At 44.0% G+C, this 21418-nt stretch overlaps 1 protein-coding gene across 3 annotated transcripts in view; it reads right to left on the bottom strand.

Annotated features, from left to right (window-relative positions):
* CBX5 (chromobox 5) overlaps nt 1-21418 on the bottom strand; it is a 42124-nt gene that overhangs the window by 14960 nt on the left and 5746 nt on the right. For 2 of the 3 annotated variants that reach the window (XM_012926347.3, XM_004583151.3), the window contains one exon: nt 7706-7883. In XM_012926347.3, coding sequence (XP_012781801.1) covers nt 7706-7842 — 137 coding nt within the window. In that variant the 5' untranslated portion in view covers nt 7843-7883. Of the gene's footprint in view, nt 1-7705; nt 7884-9373; nt 9508-21418 lie in introns of those variants that run through there. The other variant, XM_012926348.3, reaches the window with a different exon arrangement.

Raw genomic sequence — 21418 nt, 5'->3', positions numbered from 1 at the left:
CTCTGTATAATCAACTTTGCAATAAAAATAAATAAATCTTCCCAAAAAAAAGGTATCTATAAATTTATCCTAGTGTTTGTAAATCCCTCACTGATTTACAGACAACTCTTTAAATTTATGCTTTTCTTATAACTGCCTCATTATTTTTATCTTTTAAGTTAAGCATCCTTTTAAAAATTACTATTATTATTTTAAAGGTACAGTTAGAGAAAGAACTCTACATCTGCTGCTTCACTTTCTGAACTGCCTCACTGACCAGGGCTGGGTCAAGTGCTTCGGCTCCATGTGGCTCTGCTGCTTTCCCAGGGACAGCAGCACGGGGAAGGATAGGGAGTCAAGTAGCTGAAAGCCAACAGTGCTCACACGGAATGCCAGTGTGCCCAACACTCTAACAGCCTCTACACTAGGCGTCTTTGGACAGGAATGGTTCTTAACGCACACTAGCCAAATAACGTGACTCAAAAAGGAAGCAGAATGATGAGAAAATCTCCAATATTTAGACTTAAAAATAACTTCCTATCAAAGGAGTCTAAGATTGAGACAACATTTATTCCTACATCATTTAAGCTACTATCGGGAGAGCATTTCCTTTATATTACCTCTCAGCAAAACAGTTCTCACACAACAACCCTTCCTCCGAGTTCCCAAACAGTACAGTTCACTATTCCAGGGGAAATTAATGCATCGAACCAAGATGCGGCCACACTGGAACCCAGGCAGTAGCTTGGTGGTGGCAGCAGCAGCGAGTCTCTGCTGATCCGAGAAAGCAGTCCCACACGCAGCGATTACCTCCTTTCCTACCATTTGGACGCCACTGTTTCTACTTCAGCTAATTTCCACCCCCAAAACAGCATGATATAATTATGAGAGTTTAAGTTTTAGGGCCAAAGACATGAGATAATGGATACCTGCTCCACCACCAGCACGCTACCTTGCTTTCAATAAGTAACTCGGTTCATTTCTTCCTCTGCAGAGGGGACAATCTGACAACAGCCTAATGCATCTGGTAGCCTCCCCAACCTTGTCTGAGGGCCTATCTCCCAGTCTTCTTGCTCTCTCAAACTCAATGGCTCCCTTCTCAGGTATTCCACCTCGGAAATACCAAGGGCGGATTCTAATGGCTTTGTCATCTGAGTGCAACAACTAGTGTTAACAGCAATGCTCAGAATTCTACAATGCATACACTGTCCCACCTAAAAGTTCCATAGGGCTCCAGATGAGAAATTTCAAAACATTTTCTTAAAGAGCTTCTTCCAGGTCGGCCACATGGGTGCAGGATCACAAGGCTTTGGGCCGTCCTCTGATGCTTTCCCAGACCACAAGCACGGAGCTGGATGGGAAGTAGAGCAGTGGAGCAGCTGGGACATGAGCTGGTGCCCATAAGGGACCCCGGTATTTGCAGCAGGGCAAGATTAACTAATTGAGCATTTGCACTGGGCCCCAAGAAATCTTAATTTGTGCAATGAAATAACCTTCAGTGTATTCCAAAGGCTCCTGATTCACATCTTTAGCCAAAGTATCAGCAGAACACTGACTTGTAGTATATTTAGTTCATAAACTTTACACTGTACCCTAGATTTTAAAGAATAACCCAAGAGTAATAGCAAATACATTTGTATATTAATGCCGATAGTATTTCTGACATTTTAGAGCAAATAAAATTTATTATTAGAAGTAATTTCAGGGCCCGGCGTGGTGGCCTTACAGCTAAAGTCCTCGCCTTGAACATCCCGGGATCTCATATGGGCACCAGTTCTAATCCCGGTGGCTCTGCTTTCCATCCAGCTCCCTGCTCGTGGCCTGGGAAAGCAGTCGAGGATGGCCCAAAGCCTTGAGACCCTGCACCTGCGTGGGAGACCTGGAGGAAGTTCTTGGCTCCTGGCTTCGGACTGGCACAGCACCGGCCATTTCAGTCACTTGGGGAGTGAATCATCGGACGGAAGATCTTCCTCTCCGTCTCTCCTCCTGTCTGTATATCTGACTTTGTAATAAAAATAAGTAAATTAAAAAAATAATAATAATTTCAGGGAGGAGCCAGAGCAGTCGCCCAACAAGCTAATCTTCTGAATTGCAATGCCTGCACCCCATACGGGTGCTGGTTCTAGTCCAGGCTGCTCTACTTCTGATCTAGCATCCTGCTTATGAACTGGGGAGGCAGAGAAGGATGGCTCAAGCCCTTGGACCCCTGCACCCCCATGGGAGGCCCAGAGGAAGCTCCGGGCTCTATATTGGCTCAACTCTGGGGGTTGCAGCCATTAGGAGAATAAACTAGTCAAAGAAAGGTATCTCTCTCTCTCTGTAATTCAAATAATATAAAACCAAATGAATCTTTAAAAAAAATTAATTTCAGGGGATGACAATGGCACAGGGATTAAACTGCTACCTGCAAGGTCGGCATCCCACATCAAGCACCGGATTAAGTTCCAGATGCTCTGGTTTCTGATCCAGCTCACTCCTAAAGCTCCTGGTAAAGCAGATGAGATGGTCCCAACGCTTGGGTTCCTCCCACTTGCATGGGGGACCCGGATGGAGTTCCATGCCTTGCTTCAACACGATCCAGCCCTGGCTGTTGTGGCCATTTGGGCAGTTAACATGCAAATGCAAGATCTTTCTCTGTTAACTCTGCCTTCCAAATCAATCAATCATTAAAATAAATAATACTGACATTTAATGTGACCACTAGAAATTTCAAAATTGGCTTTATATTGTTCTTGGAGAGCATTGCTCTAAAGACTCTAAACCAATTCTTATTAGTTTACTTGTGATTGGTGGGGAAAAGAAAAAGAACAGTATTTACAGATTTTTATTTATTTACTTGACAAGCAGAATTAGAGAGGGCAAGACATAGAGAGAAAACTTCCATCTGCTGCTTCATTCTAAATTCCTGCAATAGCCAGGGTGGGCCAGGAGCCAGGACTTTCACTCAGGGCCTCCACATGGGTGCAGGGGCCCAAGCTCTCGGGCCATCTTCCGCTGCTTCTCCAAGGGCATTAGCAGGGAGTGGACTGGAAAGGGAAAAACTGGGATTTCTACTGGAGCCCTACATGGATGCCATTATCACAGGCAGCAACTCAATCAGCCACCAGCTCCAAATCTATTTTCAAAGATTTATTTTATGGTCCGGCGGCGTGGCCTAGTGGCCTAAGTCCTCGCCTTGAACACACCGGGATCCCATATGGGCGCCGGTTCTAGCTCTGGCAGCTCCACTTCCCATCCAGCTTCCTACTTGTGGCCTGGAAAGACAGTCAAGGACGGCCCGAAGCTTTGGGACCCTGCACCTGCGTGGGAGACCTGGAGAAAGTTCCTGGTTCCCTGGCTTCGGATTGGCATAGCACCGGCCATTTCGGTCACTTGGGGAGTGAATCATCGGACGTAAGATCTTCCTCTCTGTCTCTCCTCCTCTCTGCATAATCTGACTTTGTTATAAAAATAAATAAATCTTTAAAAAATTTATTTTATTCTTATTGGAAAGTCAGATTTTCAGAGAGGAAGATCTTCTATCTGCTGGTTCACTCCTAACAATGGCCAGAGCTGAGCCGATCCAAAGCCAGGTGCAGAGTGCCAAGGCTTTGGGCTCTCCTCTGCTGCTTTACCAGGTCATTAAACAGGGTGCTGGATGGAAAGTGCAACAATGGGAAACTGAACCAGCACCCAAATGAGAAGCTGGCACCTGGAGGATTAACCAGAGAGTCAATGCAACAGCCCCCAAAAAATCAATTACAGCAGTGGTGGGATATCTTTTTTTTTTTTTTTTTAAGATTTATGTATTTTATTGGAAAGTCAGATTTACAGAGGGGAGGAGATACAGCTATCTGATGATTCACTCCCAAGTGGCCAGAATGGCCGAAGATGAGCTCATTTGAAGGCAGGAGCCAGGAGCCTCTTCTGGGTCTCCCTCACGGGTACAGGGTCCCAAGGCTTTGGGCCATTCTCGACTGCTTTCCCAGGACACAAGCAAGAAGCTGGATGGGAAGCAGGGCCGCTGGGATATGAACCGGCGCCCATAATGGATCCTGGTGCATGCAAAGTGAGAACTTTAGCCGCTAGGCTACCACAGTGGGCCTGTGGGATATTCTTTGTTATTAGACATCCTGGGAAGGTATCAGACATTGAGGCAGGGGGTGAGCATCGTGACACAATGGGTAAAACCTTCATCAGCAATTCCAGCATCCCATAAGAGTGCCAGCTTGCGTCCTGGCTGCTCTACTTCTGATCTAATGGAGCCTTACCTATTTCACCTTTAAACTATTTCTCTATGCTTTAAAATGAGCTCTGTTCTATTTATTTCAAAGGAAAGAATAATCTAACATTTCAGCACAAAGCCAGTTACTGTCTAACAAATTCTAATCAGCAACCTCAGTATCGATCCTTTTATTTATTTATTTAGATTGACTTATTTTTATTGGAAAGTCAGACTTTTTTTTAAAAAGATTTATTCATTTTATTACAGCCAGATATACAGAGAGGAGGAGAGACAGAGAGGAAGATCTTCCGTCTGATGATTCACTCCCCAAGTGAGCCGCAACGGGCCGATACGCGCCGATCCCAAGCCGGGAACCTGGAACCTCTTCCGGGTCTCCCACGCGGGTGCAGGGTCCCAATGCATTGGGCCGTCCTCGACTGCTTTCCCAGGCCACAAGCAGGGAGCTGGATGGGAAGTGGAGCTGCCGGGATTAGAACCGGCGCCCATATGGGATCCCGGGGCTTTCAAGCAAGGACTTTAGCCGCTAGGCCACGCCGCCGGGCCCGGAAAGTCAGATTTACAGAAAGAAGAGACAGAGAGAAAGCCAACCTGAAGCCAGGAACCAGGAGCTTCTCCCGGGTCTCCCACCCAACGCAGGGTCCCAAGGATATGGGCCCTCCTCTGTTGCTTTCTCAGGCCACAAGCAGGGGGGCAGATGGGAAATGGAGCAGCTGGGACATGAACTGGCAAATACATGGGATCCCAATGCATGTAAGCCGCGGACTTAAACCACTAGGCTACTGTGCCAGGCCCCTCAGTATCAATCTTAAAATGTATTAACTTAGGGTCCAGCGGCGTGGCCTAGCGGCTAAAATTCTCGCCTTGAAAGCCCCGGGATCCCATATGGGCGCCGGTTCTAATCCCGGCAGCTCCACTTCCCATCCAGCTCCCCGCTTGTGGCCTGAGAAAAACAGTCGAGGACGGCCCAATGCATTGGGACCCTGCACCCACATGGGAGACCCGGAAGAGGTTCCTGGTTCCTGGCTTCGGATCAGCACGCACCGGCCCGTTGCGGCTCATTTCGGGAGTGAATCATCAGATGGAAGATCTTTCTCTCTGTCTCTCCTCCTCCTCTCTGTGTACCTGACTTTGTAATAAAGTAAATAAATCTTTAAAAAAAAATGTATTAATTTACTTAAAGGAACAGATTAGTTAAAAATGTTAACTACAAAGGTGGACATTTTGCATGGTGGTTTGGATGTCACCTGAGAGGCCTGAATCCCATATTGGAATGCTGGTATTTAATCAGGCTTTGATCTCAATTTTAACTTCCTACTAGTGCACACTGTGGGAGGCAGTAGGTGACTGCCTAAGAGGTTGGGTTCCTTCCACCCACACGGGCAACCTAGACTGACGTGCTGGCTGCTGGCTTTAGCCTTAGCAGCATGTTCCAGCTTTGCCTGCTGTAGGTGTCTTGGGAGGGAATCAAGGGATGGAAGATCGCTTTCTCTAGCTCCCTGCCTTTGAAGTAAATAAAATATTAATCATAGAAGGTAGGTAGCATCCAGCACGGTGGCCTAGTGACTAAAGTTATTGCCTTGCATGTGCTGAGATCCCATATGGGTACCAGTTTGTGTCCTAGCTGTTCCACTTCCCATCCAGCCCCCTTCTTATGGCCTGAGAAAGCAGTAGAGGATGGCCCAAAATCTTGGGATCCTATACCCACATGGCAGACCTGGAAGAAGTTCCTGGCTCCTGGCTTCGGATCAACTCAGCTCTGTTGTGGCCACTTGGGGAGTAAACCAGCGAATGAAAGATCTTTCTGTCTCTCTATAAATCTGCCTTTCCAATAAAAATAAATCTTTTAAATAAAGAAATCCTAAAAAAAAAAAGAGATTTATTTATTATTTTTATTATAAAGTCAGGTTTACAGAGAGGAAGAGACAGAAGATCTTCCATCCGATGTCCAAGGATTCACTCCCCAAGTGATCACAATGGCTGATGCTGCGCTGATCCAAAGCCAGGAGCCAGGAGCTTCTTTCAGGTCTCCCATGCAGGTGCAGGGTCCCAAGGCTTTGGGCCGTCCTTGACTGCTTTCCCAAGCCACAAGCAGGGAACTGAATGGTTTAGTGGGGCCACCAGGATTAGAACCAGTGCCTATATGGGACCCCTGCACATTCAAGGCAAGGCCTTTAACCGCTAGGTCACTGTGCCGGACCCAAAAATAAATAAATCTTAAAAAAAAAAAAAAACAAACAAACAAACAAACAAACAAAAAAAAACTAGATGGTTTTCCTTTGAATGTTTACTCCAATTCCTTTTACTGCATCTCCATGTCTGAAGTCTTTTTTCAAAAATCGTTGGCTTTAGGTTTAAATCTTACATTAAGATAAAGTGGTTTCAACCTGGGACACTTCCAAGATCCAGCCTGGGGGGGTGGAGCAACGGCTCAACTAGTTAATCCCCCGCCTGTAAGAGCTGACCTTGCTACTCCACTTCTCATCCAGCTCCCTGCTTACTGCCTGGGAAAATCGTGGAGGATGGTCCAAAGACCTGGGACCTTAGACCTGCAAGGGATGCCCAAAAGAGTTCCTGGCTTCCCATCAGTTCAGTTCTGGCCATTGTGGCTATTTGGGGAGTAAACCAGGAACGGAGGAATTTTCTGTCTCTCCTCGGTGTAACTCTGCCTTTCAATTAAAATAAATGTAAAGAAAAAAAGAGAGAGTTAGAGAGAGAGATGCAGCTTGGGATAAGCATGGGCTATGAAACAGACTTTTCAGCCCTTTAGTTAAGTATACAGATTTCAGATTAGTTACACCCAAAAGAACAGCAGTTCACAATGACACTGAGCTTTTGTGAGGCATTCAAATCCACCCAAAAACTCCATGGTAAGTACTATTTTTTTTTTTTGAAAGATTTAAAGATTTATTTGTATTGGAAAATCAGATACACAGAGAGAAAGAAAAGATCTTCTATGTGCTGATTACACTCCCCAAGTGGCCAGAATGGCCAGACTTGAGCCGATCCAAAGCTAGGATCTCCCACACGTATGCAGGGTCCCAAGGCTTTGGCTGTCCTTGACTGCTTTTCCAGGCCACAAGCAGGGAGCTGGATGGGAAGCGGGGCCAGGACATGAATCTGCACTTATATGGGATCCCGGAGCCTACAATGTGAGTATTTAGCTAATAGGCCATCACGCTAGGCCCGTTAAGTACTATTTCTTTGCTAAGAAGTACGAAAAAAAATTAAGGAAATTAGCTACTATCATCCAGTTCACCTTATAAGTGGTAGAGCAAAAATCTGGACCAGGGAAAGCTGGCTTGTTGGTTTGTACCCTGAAGCAAGGCCTTACACTGCCTGTCCTAAATGGGGAAACATTTGTTCAGTCTTTGCCGGGTTTTCTGCCTGTTAAGAAAGGTGTGCAGGTAAGAGAGAGAGAAGACATGGCTGGTGGTGGCTTGTGGGAAAGCCAATCAAGGCACTCATGCCTGCAGGGTCCTCCATCCCAACAGAGGTACTTACTCAGAAAAGCCTTTCCACTTCAGCAGATACTCCACCTGCCCCTTAACCACACGCCTGTCTAGAACCTTCTCCACCACGTACTCCTCCTCATCCTCTGAAGAAGAACTGTCCGCTGTCCTCTTGGTTTTCTTTCCCATGTTGCACGCTGTTGCCCTGAAGGACTAAGGTCACGGGGTTTCTGCAAAGGGGAGGACAGATGGTTAGGAACCCATGCGCAGGGCTGTGGGAGTCTTGGCCCCTTGGATTGGGGGGGCAGTACCCCAGCACAATGTTGCCATGCAGTTTTCTGAGTCTTGAATCACTCTATTAAGCAACCCTAGGAATTTGATTTAAAAACGGGCTCATTTTCACCTCCCCAGGTACAACTTTCTCCTCAGCTCAAGAGATCAAAATTATTAGGTAGTGGGATTCTTCTAACTTCAGAAAGACAAGCAGGACTGCGGTAGACCAGAACTCAAGAAATGTGGAAACCCTTCAGCTAACTAAACCAAGATGGAATGACAATCTTTCCCTCTGCGGTGAATAAGCGTCTTTATTAAAAAAGAAAGAAAAGAAAAGCCACCGAAATGTAACTATTCTCTGTTCAGAGCATCTTGACCGTCTCAGCGCAGCACAAACACAACCTGCCCAAGCAGCTCTCACCACATTTCCCGTGACTCAGTACATTTCCCTTGAACAAGCTGAGCTTGTCCCTTTGCAGCATCCATCAGTGTCCAACAGCAAGGCTGACATCTCTAACACACTAAGTCTCCTCTCTAGCCAGTTCATGTGGCCGCGAAAGGCAGGCAGGAAGGGGAAAAAAAACAGCCCCCAAATTCAAAATTGCCAAAATGGTTCCAGAATTCCCCGAAGCTCAACTAAGGCAAACAGTGAAGGAGGCAGCTCTCCTTAAGTTGACTCTGGGCCAAAGGAAGGGGAGAAGAGGGCCTCTGGCCCCAGACTGCACATCAACATGAAGTCTCCTGGAAACACAGAAGAACCATTCAGAGGCCCCAGGAAAGCCCAGGGAGGCAACACAAATGGAAACTGAGTTAAGCTCAGAAATATGCACGGCAGGGGGTGCTCAACAGAGAAGCCAGTTTTCAAAATTTCCACCCTGTTGTCACTCTCATCATTTTCACCAATTCTTCCTTAGCCGTGCTAAATGGTGCCTCCAGTCTGCATGAGGAGGAGCAGGAATTGTTTTCTTAGCTGAACTCCATTTTCATTTTGTTTTTCCTCTGGAAAGCTGTTACTCAGCACTGTGAAATCCTTCCATCTTGACCACTCCCGGGAACAGGGAGGGTCACCACTAACCTCAGAATCATGTTCAAGGAGCATAAAATTGCATCGGTCAATTCAAATTAACAAAACTTAAGAAATTATTATAAAGAACATATAGTTGGAAACCAATCTCAAACTTCCTAACATTAGGAATGCCCACCTAAATATTTACTTGTATCTATTATTGCCCTATAATAAAATAAGTTTTCACTAAAATACTTGATTTGGACGAGGGAGTAGTGGGAGAATGTAGGCAGGGATTTTTCTGAATTTAGCTCAGGCGGTCCTAAGCTGCAAGAAAATATATCTGAGTTGGTTTATTTAACACACAAACAGCCTTCGTCCTCACTAGAGACAGGAAATGTCATATTCCAGGGAGAGTACCCTACCCCCACCCCCACTCACCTTGGAATTTCCGGGAGCTGAGCAGTTGAGGTCAGAGCGCTGGGGTTAAAGCCAGCCCCATGTTAGATGCATGCAGTTAAGCATTGTGGCTATGGCCTCCCCTGCCTCACCAGCAAAAAAAAAAACCCACTAAGATTTACATATGTGTTCTTCAGTTTGAAGGAGGAAAGGGTGAAATTTCCTTTTGTACCTTCATGCAGAAGAGGAGCCCCAAAGGTAGATGAATGGGGGGGTTCCCTCCTTTACCTACCGGATCGCCCCAGTTCTTTCTTTCCCTCTGGGCTAACAGGAGGGGCCTCCCCTCCCAGGTCTGGGGCTTGGCGGGCTGGCAGCTCCCCCGCCCCCTCCCAGCTGCCTGGGCGCCACTGCGCAGCTGTCCCAGTCCGTTGCCATGGCAACTGGCAGCCGTACTAGACTAAGGGGGAGAGGCAAATGGAAAAGTTAAAAGGCTTAACTTTCCTTTTCAATGAAGACTGGGTGAAGAAGTTGGAGGGGAGCTTCTTTGGTCTCAAGGCTAAGGCGTTCAGAACTCCAGGGAATTGGTTCTTAAGTTTTAAATCCAAAACCTGCGCTTATTCTTAGAGTACTGTAAATTAATCAATAGCATTTGAAGATCATTTAACAAGATTACAACCCAACTAGCAGGAAGAAAGGAGAAAGGCTGGGTCTTTATACAATATCAGTACAAATCACCCACTCCCTAATGCAGCCCACCCAAAGCACTTTGAACAAGGCCTTTCCACCATCTGTCACTGAACAGATAATTAAAATTGCTTGGGGGGGGGGAGAAATAACAGGAAAGGGGGAGGGGAAGTATTTTAAAGATACAACCTTCCTTCTTTGGAAGGATTACGGGATAGACTATCCACTTAGAGGCACTACCCCCCAAAAAACCTTTCTATCAATATAATAGGTGGTGGAAAAAAAAAATCCCTAAATGTAGTAGTTACAGAAGAGAAATAGTCCGACCAGAACCGTTCCCACTGAACTGAAAGCAGTTCTTGTTCTTTGTTTTTGTAATGCTCTGTGTTCTGCTATCAATCAGATTTCTTAATAATTACTACCTACAAAAAAATTAATGAGTACTACCTACTAGATACACCGTTCATATACAACTAACTCATATATCCCTAATTCTTGAGAGTAAGACTGGTACAAGGCAGGCATACTTGGAGACAAAGGTCCTATATTTTTTCCTCCCAGCCTAACAAACCTTTCACTCTAAATCCTGACTCTTGAACAGACACGAAAGTTTCTAGAGCCACAGGCTGCTACCATGGCTAGTAAGGAAAAAGGACAATCTAAGACAAAAAAAAAAACCTAACAAAAATAGGGAATGGTGACCATTTTGGCCATCAAACAAGAAGCCATAGGGTGTGAGAACAAAGTTTTTTTGTTTTTTAATTACAGGGGCCTTGCTTAAACCTGAACGGAGCCATCAGGAAGGAAATCTGGGTGGGGGGGGAGAAACCCTGCTTTTTAACCTCAACATTACCAGTTAACCAAAAAATTTACACAGCGGCCGGACTGATTCACTTGCCATGGTCATCTTGGGAAAACATTTTAGATCTAATCCTAGATTAAAACAGAACAAATGAAGCTCACTACCTGTGTTCCACGCAAAGTATGGCCCCTGAAAGAGAACTTCTTGTAAAAATATATTAGAGTGAAGACAACAGCAGGAAGGACGTGACCTCCCAAATTCCAAAGCCAGCAACCCCCTAACACGGGTAGTACCTCCCACACACAACAGTAAGCCGAAGCATGTCTTTGTTAACTAGATACATTCTAGTATCGGGTAGGTATGCTCTCTCCCAAGGGTCAAATATTCTCATTCTTTCAAACTTCGAAAACTCTGGAAATGGCAGAATGAAAAGCTTAGTGCTAACTCCGTGAAGGGATAAGGGACAGGAAAAATGACATCAATCACTAATATTTTGGCAAAACCTTTCAGAAAAAGAAAAGCAAAAAGCAACAAGGAAGGGGCCAAAGACATTCTGTTGCCTACTGCTCGCCCAGGCAAAAAATAAAGATTCCAATGCATTCCCTCCTTCCCACCCTTAAGAACTGCTGAAAAGGACACACAAGCTGAGCTCCCTAGCTCTTCGGGAAATGGGTTTTGCAGCAGCTGACAAATCGAATTGGGCCTGATGCCAGGAGTCAAGAGTCCAACCATAATATCCTTTAAAGAATGGCATGCAATTGTCTTGTAAATCTCCCGGACAGTCACAGATCAGGAACTGGCAAGGATGACGACATAGTTCTGATGGAATGTGTCTTATCTTAACCTTGAAGTTACAGATCTGTTCAGGAGCAGCAGTAAGAAATGAGAAATGCACTCAGACACTGGAGGGGACATAATTCTCTTTTAGACAGTGCGACCCAGTGTATTAGGGTCAAATGAAACACAAAGCCAGACGGGACAATTTAAGGGCTAGAGCCAGGAGGAACCAGATAACACATGGAGAGACTGGTGGCTCATGCTGCATTCTGGAGGAGGCAGGGAGTGAGTGTGGAAGAGTTTTTCCATATGAGAAATGAGACAGGGATGGCAAGATGATGGAATGATTAAGGTGAAATCCTGATACTGTGACAGGAAGAGAGGATGAGCCTCTGCAAGCATGCAACCTTATCCTTGTGGAAAGCTCCATGGAAAAGGGAGCTTAGCGACTCCAGTTTCCAGGGTCTTCCAAGCAGAACAGCTAGCTGTCTCCACATGTGCACTTTGGTAAAAGTATCAGCCAGTACGGACGCATTGTAGCCACTGAAGCCCAGGAGAACATGGAGAAGAGCAGCTCCCCCATCCTTATCAGCAAAGCTAGGCAGATTCACCTCGGGGACTCTGAATGTTGGGGGAAAAAACACTTAAACTAGGGATGCAGTAAGAAAGCTTTGAGAAAACATCAAAGAACTTGGTGGTCGGGTATGGTCAGAACCCACATTCCAAACTGCTGATAGGAGGTTCTTCTCACCAATGAATCTTGGAGGAAAAAAAAAAAAAAAAAAGAGGGAAGAAGTGAAGCATAAAGAGGAAAAAGGATTTCACAAATTATAAGGGGAAAAAAAAATTAAAAATGTAGGTCCCATTTTCAAAGAACAATTACAAGAAAGCTGGGGTGATCGAAAGAACAAAGATGTAAGGACCCGCCCTTTGGCATCAATCAATGTTGGAGTCGCAGAACCACCCACGGAGGCCCCCTGGCATCATCTGCTAGGGTTCTGCTCTAGTCATTACTTTTATTTTTCAAAGATTTATTTTATTTTTATTACAAAGTCAGATATACTGAGAGGAGGAGAGATAGAGAGGAAGTGGAGCTGCTGGGACCAGGACCAGCGGCCATATGGGATCAAGGCGAGGACCTTAGCCACTAGGCCACGCCGCCGAGCCCTAGTCATTACTTTTCAAAGCCAGCTGCCCTGGTGACTCTTCTTAGTTCTTGGTGAAGCATATTTTTCTTTGCAACACCACTTTTGCATAAAAGCAGATATAACTCTAGATTTTTCACTAAGCTTTATTTTTATTGCTGTATACTATCTCACCAAACTACCCACTAAATTATCTGGAGCAGGCAGAATCTTCCAGAAAGGAAAGCCAAGGGCTAAGGAGCAGGGGCATCAGTTGCTCCATGCCTGAGAAATTCCCACTGTTCCCACTGATATCCTTCAGGTCAATGGGGGAAGGCTGGCTTAGGGAAACATTACATTGTCAGGCAGAGCAATCTTCAAAGCTTTCTCTGTAAAGCCTTATTCAGCAAAATAACACTGATGAAAATAACCCAAATTTACAGAAATCAACCGTTTTCATCTGCTCCAAGTCCTTTGCTCTTTATGGACCTGGAAGTTGCAATGGTCTTAGGAATGTAACACACACAGCATAAAACCAAAATACCCTCTATAAAGATGCTTCCTTGTGCTGGATTTATGATTTCCAAAGTATCAGTTATGAGGCATTTTAACAAAAACACAGCACAGAGATGCACATTATAGCTGTCCCAGCTGTCTCAGGTTTTGTTAAATGGGCTGATGCCTATCATTCCACCTCCAGCAAAAAGTCCATGAGCACCCAATTCAAAAGGAGTTAAAAGCTTTTTAAATGTCTATTTAAGAGACTGGATTAAGAGAGAGTTGAGGAGGAAGATTAACTGTGGTCGTTAACACCCCTATCATTAACAAGCCACATAGAGACAACACAAACTTTATTAATAGACAGGAGTGCGGAGAGAGGAAACGCTCTCTGGCCAGCACAGCTCCACTTCATAATCCTTCAGACATGAGGCGAAGGCTCTGCTTCAACCAGCCACAGAACCCTTCTGTGGCCAAGTAAACGTTTGTCAATTATCCAGGTATCCTGCTTCGTTGGGTAAGAATTCTTATTCTTTTACCTTAAAACACAAACATTATAAATGGAGACAAAGGCTCCTTTATAAATTCCATTTAGTTGTACAGCCCCAAAGACCATATCACATAGGTGACTGAGGGCCTCAATTCTGCTCAAAGTTCTGCCTGATAAACTGATTACGTATAGTGTAAATACATATAACTTTAAAGACTTATTTGACAGAGTGACAGAGGAGGAGGGGGTTGATCTGCTGGTTTACTCCCCAAATAGCTGCAGTGGTGAGGATTGGTACAGGTCAAAGCAAGGAGCCTGGAACTCCACGTGGGTCTCCCAGGTGGATAGGAGGGGCCCAAATACTTGGGGCATTACTGGCTGCCTTTCTAAGTGCATCAGCAGGGAGCTGGACCAGAAGTGAATACACTAGACTTGAGCCAACATTCCTGTATGGGATGCTAGCAGCTGCTTAACTCACTACAATTCTGATTGTGAATTTTTAATTACTTTTACTTATTTGAAAAGCAGAAAAGATAAAACCAGAGAAGCATCTTAGACCCACTAGCTCACACCCTAAATGCCTGAATAGCCATGACCAGCCCAAAAGCCAGCAGTCCAATATTCAATTCAGATCTTCCAGGTGGGTGACAAAGGCCCAAATACTCAAGCCACTGCCTGCTGCCTCCCCAGTGTGTACACTTGCCTTAAGTTGGAATCGGAAAGAGTCAGGACTTGAACACAGGCACTTCAATATGGAATGCAGCCCCAAATGGCATCTTAACCAGCCCTCGTGTCCAATGTCCACCCCTAAGCCGGTCTATTTAACTTATAAATTCTTAATATCTCACAATGATTTGATGTAGCATTGTTCCCTTCACTCCCAGTTTAAAAATCCCCCATCCCCCAACTCAAATCTACTGAATCAACTTTCAGTCTTCCTTAAATTTCTTTAGGCCACTTCTAAACCCAATCTTCCTGGTCAAGAGGTTGGATATCCAACTGTTCCAAAATTTATGAGAAAGCAGAACTTGGCACCATCACCGGAAATGTCTTCTAGATGGTGGTTTCCAACAACTCTACCTGTAGAATGCACTGACTCCTATCAAGGCCCCACATGCTCAGGTGAGTGTTAATCTCATACTCACCCCTCCCTTAATCAAACATGATGAAGCATGAACCTGCAGACTGTCACCAATCTCAAAGAACCTGACGAGTTCATCATAAATTTTAAGACAAATGGGTAATAGCAATCCTTAGTGGACTGCCATGAATCTTAGATTTATACACTGCTTTGGCAGATCATGCTTCCAAAACATGAAAGAGTGAGCAGAACTGAAATATCACTACCAAATAAAGTTATAGCCATGTGTTTTCCAAACTCATCATGTGGCAGATGCTTGGCCTAGTGGCAGAGATGCTGTGTGGAACACCGGTTACCTCCCAACCCCTGGTGCCTCTTATAGTCCTGGTCTCACATCTGATTCTGGCTTCCTGCTGATGTATACCCCGGGAGGCAGCAGGTATCTCAGTGGCTGGGACTCTGCCACACAGGTGGGAGAGGTAGACTGAATTTCAGGCTTTGGCCTGGCCTAGTCCTGGCCACTTACCTGAAGCATCTGAGGAGTGAACCAATCCTTAGAACTCCCTCTGTTTGCTCAAAAAAATAAATCAACCATATCAGTCCTTTCGCTTGCATTACCCAGTCTGCACAAATTTTGGACACCAGCAGCTTGCGGGTTTCAAAACCCTCTCCAGGTCATTTCAGCAGATCATCTATTTTAACCAGGAGCACATACACGAAACCTGCCAATCTAGGTACTCCCAGTCTCAGTTTAGTGAACACTGAAGACACATGAAAATCTGCACGGCTGTAAACTGGAATCTCTAAAGCACTGATAATTTAACTGTGGAGAAGATACTAGAATTTAAATCAATATACTAAAAACTGATTAATACATGCTGTCTGAAAAGGAATTTTTATATAACTGGAGTAAGAAATATCTCAGGCTATAAAACTTCAGGGAGTAAAAGAATATTTCTTCAACAAATGGCATAATTTTGTGCTTCACTATCACCTGGTATATTTGCAACATGAATTATGTTGAAGGCACAGCCTTTAGATAAATAAAATCAAGCCAGTATTGAATTTTTCCCAACCCAACCTATACGAGGGTATCCTTGGCAGCTCCTGGGCTATCTATTATGATCCTGACCAATTTCTCTCTATAGCAATTTAAAAGCTGTAAAAAAAATACATAATGGTTGATGACAGGAGAAACAAACCCACACCAGAAGTTATTGAACCTTGCAGATCTTTGCAAGTGTGTCTCTATTGACATTTAACTGTGAGTTACTATGCCACAATATCATAAAAGTGTACTCTATACTTCAGATATATTGATACTGAAATGCAAAGAAAGGCCACCATCAGATAAATGGCTCCAAGGTTGGCCAATCTCAGACCACCCAGTTCTTCAACTCAATGTTTTGATGTGTTACTTAAGAAAAGGAGGATTTTTCTATCTTCTTTTTGTCTAGTTTTCAACTACATTTCCAATTCAAATCCTATGCCAAAAGAATGATTCATATAGTAACTCTGATCCTTGCTCTAAAATTGTGTGGTTGGCTATGGGATATTTAATAGCATTAAGCACTGTACTGGCACTGAGTCTATTCTAGTGTCAACTGGAGGGCTAAGGACATTAAGTTCCTTCTTGGTTAAGTCAGCACTAGTTTGACTGTCTCTGAAGACTGTTACAGAAAAGCTACAACAATGCCAACTTGTGAAAACATTTGGGTAGTTCAGGACTAAGAGTAAACAGATGTATTCCTACCAAAATTAGATCACCAAAAAGTTAAACCTTACAGTTCATATAACTTTCATGGCCTTATCTGCTCCACTTATCTCAAATCTACTAGGGAGAAAGAACTAGAAATCACTTTGAAAAATGAAATGTTGGGCCTGCCGCAATAGTGTAGCAGTTAAAGTCCTCGATTTGAATACACCAGGATCTCATATGGGCGCCAGTTCTAATCCCGGCAGCCCCACTTCCCATCCGACTCCCTGCTTGTAGCCTAGGAAAGCAGTCGAGGACGGCCCAAAGCCTTGGGACCCTGCACCAGCATGGGAGACCTGTAAGTAAGAAGCTCCTGACTTCGTACTGGCTTAGCGCAGAACCATCGGATGAAAGATCTTTCTGTCTCTCCTCCTCTCTGTATTTCTTCCTTTCCAATAAAAATAAATCTTAAAAAAAGAAAAGAAATTAAATGTTTAATGTTTGATATTGGATCAAATGAAAAACAACGAATACTTAGGTGTTTCCAATTTTTCTGGAAGTCTGTATAGGAATGTTCAGGATTTCTTCCTTAAGGATTTGCTAAAATTCGGGCCCGGCGGCGACCCGGAGGAGGTTCCTGGTTCCCAGCTTCGGATCGGCGCGCACCGGCCCATTGCAGCTCACTTGGGGAGTGAATCATCGGACGGAAGATCTTCCTTTCTGTCTCTCCTCCTCTCTGTATATCTGACTTTGCAATAAAATAAATAAATCCTTAAAAAAAAAAAACATACAAACTAAAAAAACCTAAAATAAATAGACAAACAACAAAAAGTAGAGCTTGGAATCTGACAGGAAAGAGCTGGCGTGAATTGGCTCATGCCTCACTGGGTGGGACACAAAGATTAGTCACTCCTCACCATGGTGTTGAGGATTTTCCTGCACACTCCCCCCCCAAAAAATGTTCTGCACCTTAATTGTCGACAAATGTCTTGTTAGAGTTACAAACCAGTCTAGATTATCCTAAAATCTGCCAAGATCAGCAAAATTATACTTCAACACAACAAATGGCTAAATACTAAAATGAAATAGACACGAGACAGCTGAATGGTACCTTATAGCCATTTTAAGGTATACAGCAGCCGGTCCTGTATATAAACTAAAATTGAAATGTCAGTGAGCTAATCATAGGTTGTGGTTAGGACTTGCCTTTTTTTTTTTTTTTTAACATACTGGTTACTCAAAACCATGTCAATTCCATAATGTTGCAAATTGCTGTTGATGTTATATTGGGATGACTGGGATGATATTCTACCAGCTCTAACTTTGGACCAGAAATGGTCTCCCCAAAAAACTGTTCAACCCATCTGGACAATAAGTAGCTGGACTCTATGCTTGGTATACGTTTGCAAGGAAAGAATCTTGATTGAATTTGGACTGTAATACTACATCAAGGTGGAGGAATCCACCAGGGGGGAAGGGCGTGGGGAGGGGTGGGGGGATTCCCAGAGCCTATGAAACTGTCACATAATGCAAAATAATTAATAATAATAAAAAAAGTAGTACAATCAAAAAAAAAATTTATTTTTATTACAAAGTCAATATACACAGAGGAGGAGAGACAGAGAGGAAGATCTTCCATCCGATGTTTCACTCCCCAAGTGAGCCACAACGGGCCGGTGCGCGCTGATCAGATGCCGGGAACCAGGAACCTCTTCCAGGTCTCCCACGCGGGTGCAGGGTCCCAATGCTTTGGGCCGTCCTCGACTGCCTTCCCAGGCCACAAGCAGGGAGTGGATGGGAAGTGGAGCTGCCAGGATTAGAACCGGCGTCCATATGGGATCCCGGTGCGTTCAAGGGGAGGACTTTAGCCACTAGGTCACGCCACTGGGCCCTGGGACTGTTGTTTTCTTTGTGGGATAGTTTTTAACCAAATTTCACTTCCTTTATATAAAATTAATGGGGTTCCATATTTAAGTAAGATTTCAAGACATGTGGCATAATTTTTCATAGTATTTCTTTATGATCTTTACAATGTCTGTAGATCAGCAACCCTTATTTCTTTAACAGTCATTTGTAACTATTTCTCCCAATTTATCAATTTCTGGGATCAGCTGTCAGGTGTTTGATATAGCAGAACTGCTGCTTAGGACGCCTGCATGCCACACTGGGGTCTCTGGTTCGAGTCCCGAGTCCTCTGCTTCTGGCCCAGTTTCCTAATGTACACCACAGGAGCTAGCAGGTGATGGCTCACTCCTTGGGCACCTGCCATCACATGGAGACACCGATGGAGGCCTGGCTGCTGCAGCCATTTGGGGAATAAACCTACAAGTAGATCTCTGACCTTCAAGTCAAATTAAAATAGCTTTAAAAAAGTTGTAAGGGGCCAATGTTGTGGAGCACCAGGTAGAGCTACTCGCAATCAAGCTCCCGGCTGATGTATTTTGGCAAAGTGTACCACAGACACACAAGTGGGAGACCCACATGGAGTCCCTAGCTCCTGGCTTTGGCCTGGCCCAGCCTATCGCCAGCATTTGGGACATGAACCAGCAGATGGAAAATCATCTCTGCCTCTTTAGGGGGGGAAATTTCAAGAATTATTTATATTGGAAAACCTAATACAAAGAGACAAGCAGAAAGAGACCCTCCATCTACTGATTCACTATCCAAGCAGCCACAATGGCTAGAGCTGAGCTGCCAGGAGCTTCTTCTGAGTCTTCCATGTGGGTGCAGAGAATGGCTGCGGGCCATTCTGATGTTTCCCCAGCACATAAGCAGGGACCTGGCATGAGATACTGGCACTTGCAAGCAGACGATGAGGCAACTAAGTCATCATGCCAGGCCCAAGGAAAGAAAAAAAGAGTTTATTTCTTTAAAAAAAAATTATTCATTTTTATTGGAAAGGCAGATACACACAGAGGAGGAGAGATAGAGTGGAAGATCACCCATTCGCTGATTCAACCCCCAAGTGGCCGCAACGACCATTAGCTGAGCTGACCCAAAGCTAGGAGCCCGGAGCCTCTTCTGGGTCTCCCACACGGGTGTAGGATCCCAAAGCTTTAGGCCATCCTCTGCTGCCCTCCCAGGCCACAAGCAGGAAGTTGGATGGGAAGCGGCCGCTAGGACACAAACCAGTGCCCCTATGGGATCCTGGCGCAATTAAAGGCGAGGACTTTAGCCACTAGGCTACTGTACTGAGCCCCAAGAAAAATTTTAAGCCAACTTACGGTATCACTGATTTTGTCTTATTTTCATTTTATATTTCATTAGTTACTGTTTGGATATTTGTTATTTCCTCCCTTCTACTTATTTTGGATTTCATTTACTCTTTCTTTTAAAAGGTCCTTAAAAACAGGACCATAAATCACTGATTTTGTATCTGCTTTTATACTAAATACTATCAGTTTCCCTCCAAGTACTGCCTTAACTGCTTCCCTCGCAAGTGTTACATCATGTTCTCATTTTCATCTGGTTCAAAATGCTTTCTAATTTTGTGATTTCCTCTTTGGTCCAAGTTACTTAGAAGTATAGTTCATAGTTTCCAAATATATGTGGGCTGTCTAGATGCCTTACCATATTGATTTCTAATTTAGTTGCACTACAGCCAGAAAACATATCTCACACGATCGAATCCTTTTGAATTTGAGACTTATTTTATGACCCAGAAGACGTGGGTGAATGTCCCACATGCACTTGAAAAGCCATTCTGCTGATGGTGTGAACTGTTCTATAAATGTCATTATCAGGTTAGATGATGGTGTTGGTGAGGTCTTCCACTTCCTTATTGATTTTATGCCTTGTTTATCAATTACTGGGAGAGGTACTGAAATTTTCAAATATAATCACAAACATCTATTATTGCACTTAGATCTTTTAGCTATGTAAATATTTAGGATTGTTAGATCCAGTGGATGAAATGATTCCTTTATTAACCTCTGGATGTTAACTAGCCCCGTGATTTCTTAAGTCTGTTATGGAAAAAGAGCAAGAAAACACTTTGAAAAACACATAGGAAACAGAAGGTAAAATATTTAATAGCAGAGGAAGTTAAAAAACAACTTTAATGGATTTCCTGAATTATCTGCAAGTTTTATCTATGCCTGTCTCCAAATACTCATATAAATGAGACTTGCCTATGTTTTATCAGATCTTTAGACATAATTCATTGTTGTGAAATACTGAACAAATTAGCAGTATATTAACCTCCACAACTCCCTGTGAGGTGAGTCTGATTTAGGGATGAGAAACAAGGGACACGGAGTTCAAGGATTTGCCTCAGAAAGCAAACTTACAGCTCCCAGCCTGTTAACTGACCTTTTTTAGCACGGGGCATTTTATTCCGACATAATTATGCCTGCTGGCTCAGACACAAACTTGCCTTATTTTGAGAAACACAGATTACAATCAGAGAAATACTTGAATTCAATTTGGTTCCTCCTCTTCACGGAAGAAATAAATAATGAAGATGTTATAAAACTTGATCTTGAAGCAGTTCTTTCAAGTACATTATCTCAATCTCCTGCTTTCTAGCGTCCTCCCTTGCAAGGAAACACAATGGAACAGGCATCAAGTAAGTCTGGAGATTAAAATCGCATGTGAAAATTTTTACTCCATCCATGACCCAGTTTCAGGAAGAAAAAAAAAATCTGTTTAATTTGGATGAACTCTTATTACCGAAGAGGAAATCTAGACTATACAATCCTCAGCCTCACTAGGAAGGGAAGGCAAACAACTTGGGGAGTCCACTACCTGCTGCGTAGAAAATCTTTTCTTCAAAAGGTTTAAGCATAATTAGTAAGGACTGGTTCCTATTTCCATGTCAGTATCCAGGATCCTCAACAGTTGACACTCAGCCTACACCTGAGTCTTTGGGCCTTGAAGTTTTTACGACCACCACGAGGTTTGCCCAAAATATGAGAATACATTTTTTTTTTCCCA

Source organism: Ochotona princeps, chromosome 15, assembly GCF_030435755.1.
Source record: "Ochotona princeps isolate mOchPri1 chromosome 15, mOchPri1.hap1, whole genome shotgun sequence".
Lineage (NCBI taxonomy): Eukaryota > Metazoa > Chordata > Mammalia > Lagomorpha > Ochotonidae > Ochotona > Ochotona princeps.
This window is presented reverse-complemented; position numbering and strand designations above follow the sequence as displayed.